This window comes from Semicossyphus pulcher, unplaced genomic scaffold (genome assembly GCF_022749685.1).
Source record: "Semicossyphus pulcher isolate SPU_LCO1_2020_fin unplaced genomic scaffold, fSemPul1.0.p SCAF_14, whole genome shotgun sequence".
In the NCBI taxonomy this organism is placed as follows: domain Eukaryota; kingdom Metazoa; phylum Chordata; class Actinopteri; order Labriformes; family Labridae; genus Semicossyphus; species Semicossyphus pulcher.
Window position 1 is genome coordinate 18,997,946 of NW_027211648.1, and position 14,015 is coordinate 19,011,960.

Below are 14,015 nucleotides of genomic sequence, written 5' to 3' on the forward strand. Positions count from 1 at the left end.
TTACAGGACTGGAGGGGGTCTTGAGGGGCCAGGGGGGGCTGCTGATGCTGTCGCTGTCGTCCCCGTGATACGATGACAGGCTGGCAGGGCTTGGTGAGAGGGGGGAGGGCACGGGCAGGGCACCGCCTGGCGTGGCAGGCTGGGACACACACTGCTGGGAGCCACTGCTGCTGCTGTTGTTGCTGTAGCCATCCTGAAGCTGCTGAGGAGAGAGACAGGAAGGAAGGAAGAGGACTTTTCATTTTCCGAATCCATCACTGTTGGGTTCTTTCAACCACCTCCTCATAGTCAGTACAACACAATGTAAAATACAATACTAGTGTCCACATAACATCAGCAAGGTCATAGATCAATTGGAAGTTCACCTGTTTCTGGTGAGTCTCAGTTTCACTGTAAACAGTCAGTCACACTGCATTCTGGCTTAATACTGTCGTATGAACCCGAAAAACAAACAGATTTTCTTGTGATTACTTTCAATTAATGGGTCTTACTTTGCTTAAATTACAACATCATGACGCAGATTTGTAAAGTTAAAAGACAAGCTTTGTCAGGTCTGTCCTCAAGAGGAGAAAACAACTTTTAAAATGCTCATTTGGGCTGATCGATCATTTCTGATGCATTCAATGAAGTCAGGAAATCTAAACGCTGAACGGCTTTTGTGACACAACATCAAGCAAATATGTCTCAGGTTGAAAATTTGGTCTAGAGCAGATTGTTAGCTGAACTTAGATGCAGATGTCTGTTAATAGAGATTAACAAGAAGCTAAAAAGATGGCTGATGGGAGCCTGGATGTCATTACGGCAGATTACGTTTAGGTTGCTTTTGCTCTCCACACGGACTGTTTTTCCTGCATACAAAGCAGCCTTCTGATACATGACTGGTCAATATAATTTGGACTTCAAGTGTAGTACAAACAGAAACCAGAACATTCTACATTTCTATGTAGTATTTAAGGCCAATTTTAAGTAAGTTTATATACCTGGTGACATTATATATAATGATACATCATTAAATTGTCAATTATATTTTGTAAGCAGACACTTTAAAGATTCAATCTCGAAGACTACATTTTTGTTCTATTTGGCGCCCCCTAATGGTGATATACAGTAATTGTGGGAGCACACTTCCCAATTTAACCAGACGTTTACAGTTGGCTCCCTTTGTAATTCTTGATTTTCCTAGCTGACGGTCGCTTTCCTTTTTAGACTGTTTGCCTTCATCTGAGCGTCAAATTTGTTTCTTTTTCTTTGTATTTTCACTTATTGTTGAAGTTGTATCTGTAGTCATCGATCTTTTTTTTGTTTGTTCAGCCATAGTAGATTACTGTTTACTCGCAACACTTGCAGAGACCGGAAAAGCAGCCGCTTAGCTCCGCCTACCCTCTCTGGCAGACCAACCACTGCTGGCTGATGGAAAAAGCATCACTAACTGGGCGCCGCTTGGGATTTTTGCTGCAAATGTCGCCACAGACACTCAGTCCATAAAAATAGTATATACTGCAAATGCAAAGGCTTTCCTCAGTGGGCCATAGGCTCAATCACCATTGTGTTACCTCAGCGACTTAAAACACATTTATTTACATGAAAATCTTCGAGATTATTACTTTAAAGCAAAAATAAACTATAGCTGTCTTATAAATGTAGTACAGTAAAAAGTACATTTCCCCCCTGTGAAGAGGAGTGGAGTGTTTAGAGAATCACACACATTTAAATTCAGGTACCTCAAAAATGCACTGAAGGACTCGGCTCTAACACTGAAATAGCCTTCGCACCAAAGTGAAGTAAGTGTGTGTGTCTCTCTCTCTCTCTCTGTATGTGTGTGTGACATATTTTGTATATCCTATTGTTATTATGTCTTCATACATAAATGCATCTGTATGCATGCAACAGATTTAAAATGCATGCAATATATAATAGTCTGTGTCTCTATATGTTTGTGTGTGTGTGTGTGCGTGCGTGAAATCTTGATACAAGCTACACTTTGTGAAAATCACTCCATGTATTCTGACATCAGTGTGTGTGTGTGAGTGTGGGTGCGTGCGTGTGTGTGAAAGAGACTGCGAAAGAGGGAACAACAGCTTGACAAGTGCTTCTGGTCTGTGTACAGAGTGCTCATGTCAGCAAAACCTTATCTTTCTCCCTCTCTCTCCCTCCCTCTCTCCTTCCCTCTCTCGCTCTCTCTCTCTCGGCAGACAGATCATCTCTTTTGGGAGCACTGGGGGTCTTTCTGGCTGCTCTGACTGCCTTAAATAATTCAAAAGGCCCTACTACCGTAATCAGCAAAAGAAAAGACAGGGATTTGGAGGGAAAAGACGTGTAGCGGATGTGATGGAGGCTTGTGTGTGTGTGTGCGTTTGTGTGTTCTGTGTGTGTGTGTGTGTGTGGGAGAGGGGTTGTTAAGCAAAAACAAGGGGAGGGGGTAGAAAAGAGCAAAGAGCAGACTTCTGTTGTTGCTGAGCTGAGCCAAGCCGAGCTGCAATTGTAGGGCAAAATGAGAAGTCAGCATTGTGTATTGGGACGTGTGTGTGTGTGAGGGAGTGATGTTTGAGAGAAGGATGGTGTGTGTGTGTGTGTGTGTGTGAGTGACTGGAAAGGCCAGTGTGCGGCTTCATGTAAAATAAAATAATAAATGTGTGTGTGTGCGCGTGCGTGTGTTTGCACTGTATTGCCGCGTTGTGTTTGAACATGTGTAAATGCATGTGTGCGCTGCAGATGCCGAGCCCTCTCTTTCTTTCTGTGTCTCTCTCTTTCTTTGCAGCTCGGGCTGCCAAAACATCAGCAAGAAGAGAGTTGCTGGGGGCGAAAACAAAGCGAGGAAAACATTAGGAATGGTAAATGTTAAACAAATCATTAAATATGGCGAGAAAACAACAGAGAAGCAGCCCACTGTGCTGAGGCAGCATATGCTGATCAGATTTGGTTTGCTTCATTAGGGGCAAGAAAGATCAAAAAACAAAACAAAACACGCAAAAAACACAAAAGGGAGAGGGAGAGAGGGAATTGCAGAGGAAGATGTGAAGAGGAAAAAGGTCAAGGAGGTACCTTTGGTTTGTGAGGCTCGTTGGCGTTGGTGGGACCGCTGTCGTCTTTTACGTCTGTTTTCTGTTTCCCATCAGGGCTCATCATGCCGTCTCCGGACAATCCCACAGCTCCTTCACAGAGAATAAAGACACATTTACTAAAAGATATTTGTACTGAACTTTTCACACACAAAAATGACTGAAAGATAACTGTGGCGAGGTATTTTTATAAATAAAGAAGCTTTCTCCTAACAGGTATCCTTTCATCACAGCAGAATGAAGAGGTATACTTGGTAGCTTTTGTATTACGGTCCATTCAAAGTGTTTTAAGTCCCTAAAATGAACGGTCCCTTCTTTATCTGCGCTGAAAGCAGCTGCAGAATGGTTTTCATAATGTCACACACAAAGTCAGACAATATAAAACGATTTAACGTCTTTCTGTGGTTTTAAATATTATATTCTCTCTTTCTGTTTTCTCAAGGCCCCTCTTAAGCCTGTCCAGCCGTTCATCTCAAAGGGAAGATTGTGAAAGAAAGGTATAAAAAGACTGCTGCTTGAGAAAGACGCTGAAAGGGAATGAGATAAGACTCCACTAAAAGCGAGCCAGTGTGCTCTTTCAACCTTGCCGGCTGAACGTCGTCAGCGTGCGAGAAATCATCCGTGTTCTCGCGCATTCAAAGCGGCAGCAGAAAGGGAAGGTTGGCATTCAAGAGATGTTGGCTGACAAGAAGACTTGTTTCTGTTTTCAAAGACGTTTGTGTACCTTCACAAGGTTTCTAAGTGAAGAAGAGTTAAGATCCTTAAAGATGACTTTTTATAGCGCCAGCTGCATATTTCTTATTAACAGAGAGAAGGGGTCCTTGGATACAAGGCTCCCCTCTTTTTTTCCCTGTGTGTGCTGCAGCACGGTGGGAAAACTAATGGCTTTTTACCGTGCCCAGGGGCAAACCAGATGAGTTTTCAGGAACCTTGGCACTCTAATTCCTTTGAAGTTTTTCCAAATGTCACGCATTCTGATATTTGGTTTTGAATAAAAGGCGCCTTTCATTTTGGGAGCCACAGCGCTCTCCGAGGTGCGTTTAGCAACAATGCAGCGGGGTGAAGGGCTGAAAGAAAAAGGGATGCACCGCATTAATCTTTGCTCACTGGAGGGCCAGCTGTACAGGAGAAAGTAGGAACTCTGTGAAAGTAGCCGGCGTCTCAGAGAGCTCTCTTGATTTCTTTGCCTTTTACTATCTTTGCCCCCTCTGGTCCTCTCTCGCTCTCTCTGCCTCTCAATGGGAACAACCTGACTCAGTGCTGCCGTGCACTCAACATAAACACATAGGTTAATGTGTCTAACGTTTACATAGAGGGCTTTGATTCCTTATTCAACAGGCTCTTGTCTGTATTATCAACATGTATTCTGTGCGTAGCATTGGAGATAAGTCAGTTTAGGTGGGGTCAAGACTTCAATTGAAACCTTTGTATGTGTGTTGATGGAGGGCTGGAGGAGGCTGACAGGTGTGTGAATGGGCTCAGCTTTGAAGGGAAATTGAGATAATTGACACAATGTCTCCTTTGCCAGATATGCATTTTGTTCTGGTGGTTTAACGTTTAACAGCTTATATCTGCTCTCCTTGTATCCCTCTTCTAAAGGAGTCAAACCCTGAGACAATGAAAGGATGATCTCTGCTTTAGCTAGCGTACCTGATGGCGGCATATTGTAGGTTGGACCTTGCGCGTTTCCCATCGCTGAGCTGTTGTTTCCCATCGCTGAGCTGTTGTTTCCCGTCGGCTGGCTGTAGGGGACAGATGTAGCCATGGTGCCCGCCTGGTTGATGCCAGGGCCTTGATAGCTGCCCGGCCTGCCGCAGAGAGAAGCAGAAAGATGTGAGAAGAAATTTGTGGATTTGCGACGTAATGGCAGCTGTGGAGAGATAAGTGGGTCACCGTGAACAGAAGCTGAACAGAAGATGATATTTGGCAGTTTGTCTCCACCATACTTCCTTATATTGTTGTTAAAATAAAGCCGCATGTATATGTGAAAGTGGCACCGTACACAACATGTCCCTGATCAAACACACAGCTCCTCCAAGAGGCTGAAGATGAGCATGTCACATCAGAGGCAAAAACTCTTCTGTCCTCTCTTCTCTGCTACAAATCCCCCGCCCCACTCCCCCTCCCTTTCCCCCCCCCTCTCTCCCACAAGTCATAATTTAACTAATTAAGGTGTGCTTTTGGAGAGGATCATGTTATTTGTTGCCATGGCGACAGCAGAAATCAATCCTGTTCAATCTCTCTCCGTCTCTCTCAGGCGGCTCATCACATGGTGTTGCAAGTGACATCAGAGGGGCTTATCTGCAACCTGCTGAATGCAACCCATCCATGTGTGCGTGTGCGTGTGTGCAAGCGCTCTTGATTGAAGGCAGCGTCTATCATTGCATGCCAGGCAGGCAGGCCAAAGCCGGTGACATGGGGGCTGAAAGGGAACACCATGTTTGGAACAATTTGCTCTATCTCCTGCTGACTCAAGATTATCTCCTGGACAACCATATAAAGAAGATTTGGGAGGAAGAGAGGGGGGCAGAGAGACGGAGAGAGAGGAAAAACATGTGAGGTGAAGAAGGAGAGAGGCCTTAAAGAGTAGAGGAAATAGAGACTGAGGATGTAGGATGAAACTAAATTGGAAAAGGAGAGAGGAGACGGAGAGTTAGGAAGGGGCAGACAGCTGAGGAAGTCACAGAATAAATGTGAAGGAAGAAAAGACGTAAGGGGAAAAGGAGGGAAAGAAGCGACAGCAAAGAGAGACATCAATAAACCACAAGGAGGAGTATTCGGTCCAAAATGCAGCACGGTTTTATGTGGACGCAAAAGAAAAACGCTAACAGGATTTATGTCAGTCATTTCTCTCCTAACTGGCATCTTCCTCTCTGTCACACTCGCTCACAGACACATAGTGTAATACCTCGTGTTGGAACCGATACACATAGCCTAAGAGGAGGGATTGGCTTGGTAAACCTCCCCATAATCTCATCTCACAGATGTAATTAGTCATAGAGCACGGCTGATGATACATATGTAATCCCTCTATGGGGGCCGAGGTGCACTGGGGAGCTCCGTGGCAAAGAAACAAGCTCACACCAAATCCACACTTATCTGGCCCCATTTTTCCTATAATGGGGGGAAATATAGACTCCTTCCTTCTCTGCCTACGTGTTCCCTAAAAAGCTTTGTGTGAGTCAAGACACAGAAATAAATGTACCTTTTGATCGTCGCACCTTCGCTCTGAAGTATGCAAAAACTGCCGCAAAGGTCTGCGCTGACAAACCAGCGAGGAGAAGTAAGTTTCGAGATGCCAAACGCCTGCGAACCTGTGAAAAACACCCCTCACCCACCTTAAGCAATATAAGCAGAAGCTCTCATGTGTATGGTGAAGTATCCAAATCAACAACAACAACAACAGCGGTTGGAGGTTTTTTCGGCTGTGGCGCTCTCCCATTATGACTAATTCATGTCATAAAAAAGCCCATTAGAAAGCACTTGATGGAGGCATTGCACAGCGTTTAATCACACTTAATATATGCATGTGTCGCTATCGGGGAAAAAAAAAACGGCACAGCGCATTCATCTTGCTCTCGGGCACCTTTGTGCTGGGGAGAAAAAAACATCCTGTTGCGGCAGAGAGAGAGAGAAAGAGAGAGAGTGAAGGAGGAGGAAAAAGCAGGGGAGAGATGGAGAGGAAGAGAAGTAGGAAAGAGGTGGAGGGAGGGAGGGAGGGAAATTAAGGCAAGAAGAAGCCTGAGTAGTGTGTGTATGGGTCCCTGGTGGACCGGTGGGGGGCGTATTCTCAGCTCAGGGCCCCAGAGCTGGAGGTAATCGCTGTTCCATGAGACTGAGCCGAGGGAACACACGCTCAAACAGACACACACACACACACACACACACACATGCTCAGTAAGAAACACAGAAACATCTATCCCTACACCGTCAGGCCAGTGCTCTCTCAGTTTGTTGTCAAGGAGCGGCCTGAGGAGAGGGAGACAGAAGCAGTGCAGAGAAACTTTACCTTTGTCTGAGTTTTTCTGGGTTTTTAAGAAAAGTTTGCATTTTTGATGCAAGTTTTGATTTTACAGACGTTTTAAAATTCAGCTTTGGTGTTCAGATCTTTTGTTCGGCCTGAGCAGACACGGAGCGGAAAATCTCGCACAGACGGAAAACAAACCTCTGAAACCACTTCTTTTACACGAGTCACTTAAAATTATTACTGCTGTTTTATTGTCTTTTCTATTCATTCAACTGCTGTTCTTCACACACACACACACACACACACACACACGGAGCCCTCCCTCTCTTTTTTATATTCAGTCCACATGTGTGAAGGGCATCGGAGAAGGCCACATTCACACCATGGGCAGTGTGTGTTTGTGTGTTTCAGCGTGTCCTTGTGTTCATGCGCGGGGTGGGCGCTGTTGCCAAGGGGATGCCATGGTTACGAGGTGCCAGCCAACCAGCTGACGGTGTCTCTCTAGAAGTGGCAGCGCCTTTGTCCTTCATTCGTGGTGACAGGCGGCGCTGATGCCTCCCAGCGCCGCTAACCGGACCAGACAGCAGAAGCTCTGGGACTGCAGGAGTGTGTGACGGCTGAGCGTGGCTCCCTATCGATCCCTCTGCTTTATGTGTGTGTGTGTGTTTGTGTAAGAGTGTGTAGAAGAAAGTGAGAGAAAAAAGAGCCAGAGAGAGGCTGCTGGATGGAAGGATGGAGTGGATCGGCTGGAGGCCATGAATTATATATGGACCCAATCTGTTCTCAGGGCAGCTCGGGCTCATAGCTCCTCCAAACTCCTGACTCCACTCACCACACACACACAAACACGCGCACACACACACACACGTGCACACACACACACACATATACACACACATATACAGAGAGGAGGCCAGAATAAACCTCTCACAAAAAATAAAAGGACAGCTTTTAACATATTAAATCCAGAGAAAAGCTACTCTTCTCTCCTCCCTCCCTCCTTCCTTCCCAAACATCAAACAGCTCAGGATGGATGGAGGAGAAGCCATTTATTTTGCCCATCTAATGAAAGCAGAGCGCTCCGCAGCACTGCCAAGACTGCGAGCGACAAAGCGCCACAGGCAGCATCCCCCGTTCTTGACATTCAAGCGCTGCTCTTATTTATTTAGCAAATTTACTTACTAAGGAGGTCAGAAATGAATTATTTGGCGAGGATTTGCCTGCGAGCACTCTCCTCTCCTCTCCTCTCCTCTTCCAACATTTTTCTCCCTTCAATTTCCCTTTGATTTACGGCCCTTTTTTTTTTTCCTGAGCTTTGCTCTTCTCCCGCTAAATGCTTATTTTTTCGACAGAGCCCGTTCCTATAGCTCCAGGAACTTTTAGTAGAGTGTCGCCGGCAGCGCTGGAAAGTCATTTGAAAAGCCAATTCTGTCCTCAGAAGCTGCTGCCAGGAAAAGCTTATACCTTTTAATACTTTCTGTTCTCTCCTCTTTTCCAAAGAAAAAAACATCAATCCCACAGACCCGAAATTTTTTTGTAGCGCACCTTTTCTTTCAAATAAAATGGTACCTCCTCCGTGCTGACAGGCCTGACACAGTCCGTGTTATTTGAACATAACATGTCAGACTTTTTACACTGTAATTCATCAATGTGACAACTTGCAGCCTCGACCGCACACAAAGTTAACTTTCATGAAACGGATGCGATTCTCCACAAAAATATCATTTCAAGATCGACAACCAGCTATTTTTTAAATAAGGTAGCAGCGCATGAAAGACTGACATTTATACTTTACTTACTCGAATCTTAGCATGATTTTTTTGTGATTTCATTTAACATTTAGCCGAGCAACAGGATTCGTTTTTCATGTTGCCGACACTGTTTCCCCTTAACCAACAATCAAACTGATTAACCGATAAAAACAGGACTTTTTTTCTTCAATTCCAGTCGCCAAAGAAGAAAGAAACCCAAAGAGGACGGCTCGAGGGACCAAAACACTCCGGCCACACTTTGCGAAGATTTAATCACGACCCTCGCCTGCAGCCATGGGACACCAGAAGTGGCCCTCCTCTGTTCATTTGGCATTCCTTTCACTCAGCATAATGAAGCTGGAGTGCGTCTGCTAGTGTGTGAGGGAGTGTGTGAGTCAGGAGGGGGATGAAAACGGGGGATTAGAGGGTGGAGATGTAGAGGTATTATTGGTGGGGATGTAGTGAAAGGACGTGTTCAGGAAAACGAGGAATAGAGGAAGAAACCAGACACCGCTAACTAGCCCCTGATTTGGAAGGTCGGGCGCGGAGGCTGTGACAGTTCACTCTCGGTTGGTGCATCAAAGAGTGAAACAAGACATGTTCTACGACTAACAACTTGTTTCTCAGACAGAAAAGGAACTAGGTCTGAATGTTTCACAATGTTGCGCTGAGATCTGGAGAGCAAACGGGGTACTGGAGCCTTTAACTGCAGGTTTTCGGAGGCCAATTTTCTCCTGATCTCCTTCAGATGTTCTAAAGTGGGATCTGAGGAAGAAAAACATAACAAGGCTGTGCTGGAGACGGCGCAGAACAAAAAGCAAATTGGGTGGAAGAAAGTCGGAGGGAGATGAAACAGTCTGGGTAGGATAACAGAGCTGAGCGGAGACGGAGAGGGCGATACAGTTGGGAGAGTTGGTGAGAAGAGTGGAACAGGTGGGAGGAGAGAGAACAGATGCAGACGGGGATGAAAGAGGCAGAATGAGTGATAGCAGACGAGACCAGCTCCGAGGGTGAGACACGCAGCACGGAAACTGCAGTATTCTGCAGAAATGTCCATCAGAACAAAACAGTTAGAGAGACACAATTTAAAGAAAAAACATGATTTTATACATTTAAAAAAAGGCAGAATTTTGACAATTGATTCAACTTTGTGTACTCTGATCTGCTTTGAAAACAAGTAGTCTCACCTAGTTATACCAGCTAGTTTATACAAGCTCTTTCTGTTGTTCTTTCCCTCCAGTATGATGGAAATGATGCTTTCTTTTGAATAAACACGGTCGCAATTTAGAAGTAAGCGAGCGCAGCAACAGCCACCACAGAAAGGGACAGACAAATCACATTTCAAGCAGAAAATCAAAAGAAACAGCCGTCATTGTTCTGGACTTTTTCGCTTTAAAAGAGATCGTTGCGATGCAGGAAGCGACAACAAATTAAAGCCAAAGACGGAGATAAGATACCAAGAAAAGACAAGGAGCCAAGGGATGCTTTCACAGACGACAGGAATCAAAGCAAAGAAAATAGTCGCACACTCTTTGGACAGATATATAAACACACAGAAAGAGAGAGAGAGAGACTTCTCCTCCAGCAGCAGCACAGCGAGCGACACCTCTCTGCTGTCTTGGGAAAGTGATGAGGGACTGACAGGCAGTCTGATTGGTCGCAGCAGTGGGGATCATGTCATGCCACTTCTTATTGACAGCACAGCCGTCTCTTAATGGTTCGGCCAGCATTTGCATTGCTGTGAGTGTGTGTGTTAAAACCTGAACGGCCCCCCTGATGCAGGTAATTAATCACACGTACTGTCAGTCCAACAAAAAACAGTGTGTGTGTGTCCATGCGTCATACTGTGTCTGGTCACTTGTTGTCATTAGAGTGACTAAGACATGCATGATGACTACAGTGATGAAGGTGATGGAACAATGACACACATATACAGTTTATATTTAAAGGCAAACACACGTCATGAGGGTGGAGCACCTACCTATAGTGCTGTGAATGTGAGGGTGGCAGGATGGGTGGATGGTGAGGTCTGGGTGGAGGTGAGGGAGGTGGACAGGCAGAGGCAGGGTAGGGTGCAGGCCAGTGGGTTGGTGTGGAGGAGGGTTGGGGCGACTGCGTCTGGGCCGGTGACCTAGCATACGGAGGCCGCCTGCAGATCGGCGTCAACAGACTCCCGACAGAAAGAGAAACTTCATCTGAAACATCATCACTGGCTCACAGTCTGACTCATGCTGCGTAAGAACTGGGAACGAACATTGACAAATGTTAATCTGCCACTTCATGCTGCACAGCGAGACTGCTCCCATGATGCATTGTTAGGCAAAAACCCGCTCCGATTGGATGACGTGCGGAAATTCCTCTCAGAAGACGGCCATGTTTTCACAAGTTCCCCCAGCAGGGTTCAGCGAAAGTTTACTGCCCACACAATCCCGCAACAGGCCTGGTCTCCAACACTACAAACGCTGGCATATTCAAAGCTTAAACCCTGATGGAGAAATAATATCCCTTAACTCGTACCGTTATAGCATCAAAGTGTTTGGTATTTGTGTTAAGGTGCTCGGTGTCACCTCTGTCTCTGGTGTTTTCACAGTAAAACCTGTGGTTTGCTTTTCCTTCTTTTATGTTTTGACAGCGCAGTATTCAGCCCATACGGTCCTCTCACAAGCCAATATCTCTCTTTCTGCAACAAATGGCACTTGGCGTATAGTGCCAGTTATCAAAATGTCAGGCACTTTATGAGATGTGGGAAAATAGGGAGAGTTCGGCGAATGGCTCGTAGAAGCGTGGAACCCCTGAGAACAAACTCCTCTGAAAAGACTGCTGCAAAAAGAGCAACTCTGCTACACAGAGACTCTCTGCGGTGCTTTTCAGCACTCTTCCCCTCAGACGACCCTACACAGAGAGTCATATGAGACGGGGATGCTTTTTGGCCCCTAATTTTAGATGACCACTATTTCTGGGTTTGGTAAAATAGTCTGAGTCCTACAATAGAGTTAAGACCTTTTCTGTTGCCTGAGGCACCATAAAACATTTTTACACCCTTCTTCTTTCTTTTGTCAAGATCACCTTTAGGACCATAAAGGCATAAGAGCAGCTGCAATGACTCAATATGCCCGTATAAAAAGAAAAGCAGAAAATGGTGCCGATCTTAAAAAAATACATTTCCTGAAGATATTGAAGCTCTTAAAGGAGAAGTTCGGAATTTTAACCCTGGGCCCTATTTTGCCAAATCTGGGTGTCGAAATGACCGCGATACGGCTGCAATGGCTACAACATTATCCCCTGGGGCAATTACTAAAAGTGTTTTTTACACTGACAGGCTCAGATTGTTACTCCAGGTGTCCAACAACATTACGGAAATGATCCTTACAAAGATCGTCCTTTTTTTAAAGAGTAAGATCCTTTTTGTGTAACCAGAAACAGAAGTCTGGCTCAAGGAGCAGTCTTGCTCTGAAATCTTGCGGGTGGTGAGATGTTACCTGAACAGGACGGTGGAAACAGGAGTTGGAGAGAGGATTTGTTTACGTTGAGGACTGCCAGCAGGAATATATTTCAAAAGCCATGTCTGAATATTTTTATATATTATTATATTATATTATAATATAATTCGATGGCCTATTTATTTAAGCCAGAGTATACGGACGAAGAGCTCATAGAAATTGAAGAGAGAACGAAGAGAGAGAGAGAGAGAGAGAGAGAGGGGCAACAGGCAGAGGAGGATTAAACAAACCAACGCTTTCTGTATACCAACACAACAATCTCTACCAAATCCTCTTTCCAACTCTAATGGTTTCCACCGTCCTGTTCAGGTAACATCTCACCACCCGCAGGATTTTAGAGACTTCTGTTTCTGGTTACACACAAAGGATCTTACTCTTTAAAAAAATCATTTCTGTAATGTTGTCGGACACCTGGAGTAACAATCTGAGCCTGTCAGTGGCAAAAACAAGCACTTTTAGTGGACGTACTTTGATCGGGCACAATTGCCCCAGGGGATTATGTTGCAGCAATTGCAGCCGTATCGTGGCTACGGCGGAGGCCGTCTACTGGACCAATTCCAAAAGTTTTTGTTCCCATGAGTCATCTCAACACCCAAATTTGTAAAAAATAGGGCCCAGGTTTAAAAATGCCAAACTTCTCCTTTAAGTCCTCATTTTGCTCCTACCTGTTATGTGTTGAATTTGCAGATCCCGGCATGGGAACCGTCGCAGCTGCCTCCTGGGCCTTGCGGTTAGAGCCACCCAAAGAAGGAGGGCCCATCCCAGGCCCAGCTGGCTGGGGCATGCCGGGGGAGCTGGGAGCCATGGGCGGGTACACCCTGTTCTGGCTGCCTGGGCCGTGGCTGCGTCCTGCAGGTACGGGCTGGCCGGGCCCCTGGCCATGCATGGGGCTGCTTGCGTTCATTCCCAGGCTGTTGGTCAGGCCGGGGCCGGGACCGCTGTAGCTGGTGCTGGCAGTCCCACTGTAGTTGGAAGGCCGGGGGTAGTTACCTGGAAGAAGACAGCACAAGATGTAAAAAAGAATGTAATTGAAAAGATATATTTGTTGTCACACGAGACGTTTAACTGTCCATCTCAATTTGATAAATTGCTCCAAAGAATGACACACAATGGCCACTGTGAAATACTGTAGCTGCAGATGGGAGCTATGAATCACTTCATTTGAAAGATATGGAGTGTTTATCAACCCTTATACCTACAGTATCAACGCATTCAACTGTTTCATCCATCATGAAAATAATCCTGTGACAGATGAGGAATGAGGAATGTAAAGTGCAGAACTGAGCTCTGATTTGCGTGACCTCCATAACTTCTCGTGGACGCAGTAAAAACTACTTGGGGTTTGGTGTGGTGACATTTTTGACGGCTGCAGGTTGCTCGATGGCCCCAGGAACATTCGCCGAGATTAAGGCTGACTTTGTGAAACACTTGAGAGGAGCTCTAATCTGGAGTAAATGCTTTGTTGCTGCCCCGGAGTGCCATACGGCCGCGTTGCCAGAAGCTTTCTTTAGGCACACTTAAACCCTCCATTTTGGCTCTAAAAGCTCAGCTCGTCTCCACCAGCTTCACTTAGAGCTGAAAAACAATCACCATGCTGTCAAAGACATCATGTACATACATTAAGGCTCACTAAAACACACATGCTGTACATGTTAATGCATTACATGCGCCTACACACAGTGCAGATCATATTGTATCCCCTTTGCAGGCACTGGGCCTGTTCCACTGTGAAGCTCCC

The 14,015-nt window shown here is 45.6% G+C and overlaps 1 protein-coding gene across 1 annotated transcript in view; it reads right to left on the reverse strand.

Annotated features, from left to right (window-relative positions):
* LOC138590840 (AT-rich interactive domain-containing protein 1B-like) overlaps positions 1-14,015 on the reverse strand; it is a 195,261-nt gene that overhangs the window by 18,762 nt on the left and 162,484 nt on the right. The window contains exons 8-12 of the mRNA XM_069661234.1: positions 12,943-13,267; positions 10,759-10,947; positions 4,710-4,867; positions 3,043-3,152; positions 5-202 (exon numbers count right to left, since the gene is read on the reverse strand). Of these exons, the coding sequence (XP_069517335.1) occupies positions 5-202; positions 3,043-3,152; positions 4,710-4,867; positions 10,759-10,947; positions 12,943-13,267 (980 nt within the window). The remainder of the gene's footprint in view (positions 1-4; positions 203-3,042; positions 3,153-4,709; positions 4,868-10,758; positions 10,948-12,942; positions 13,268-14,015) is intronic.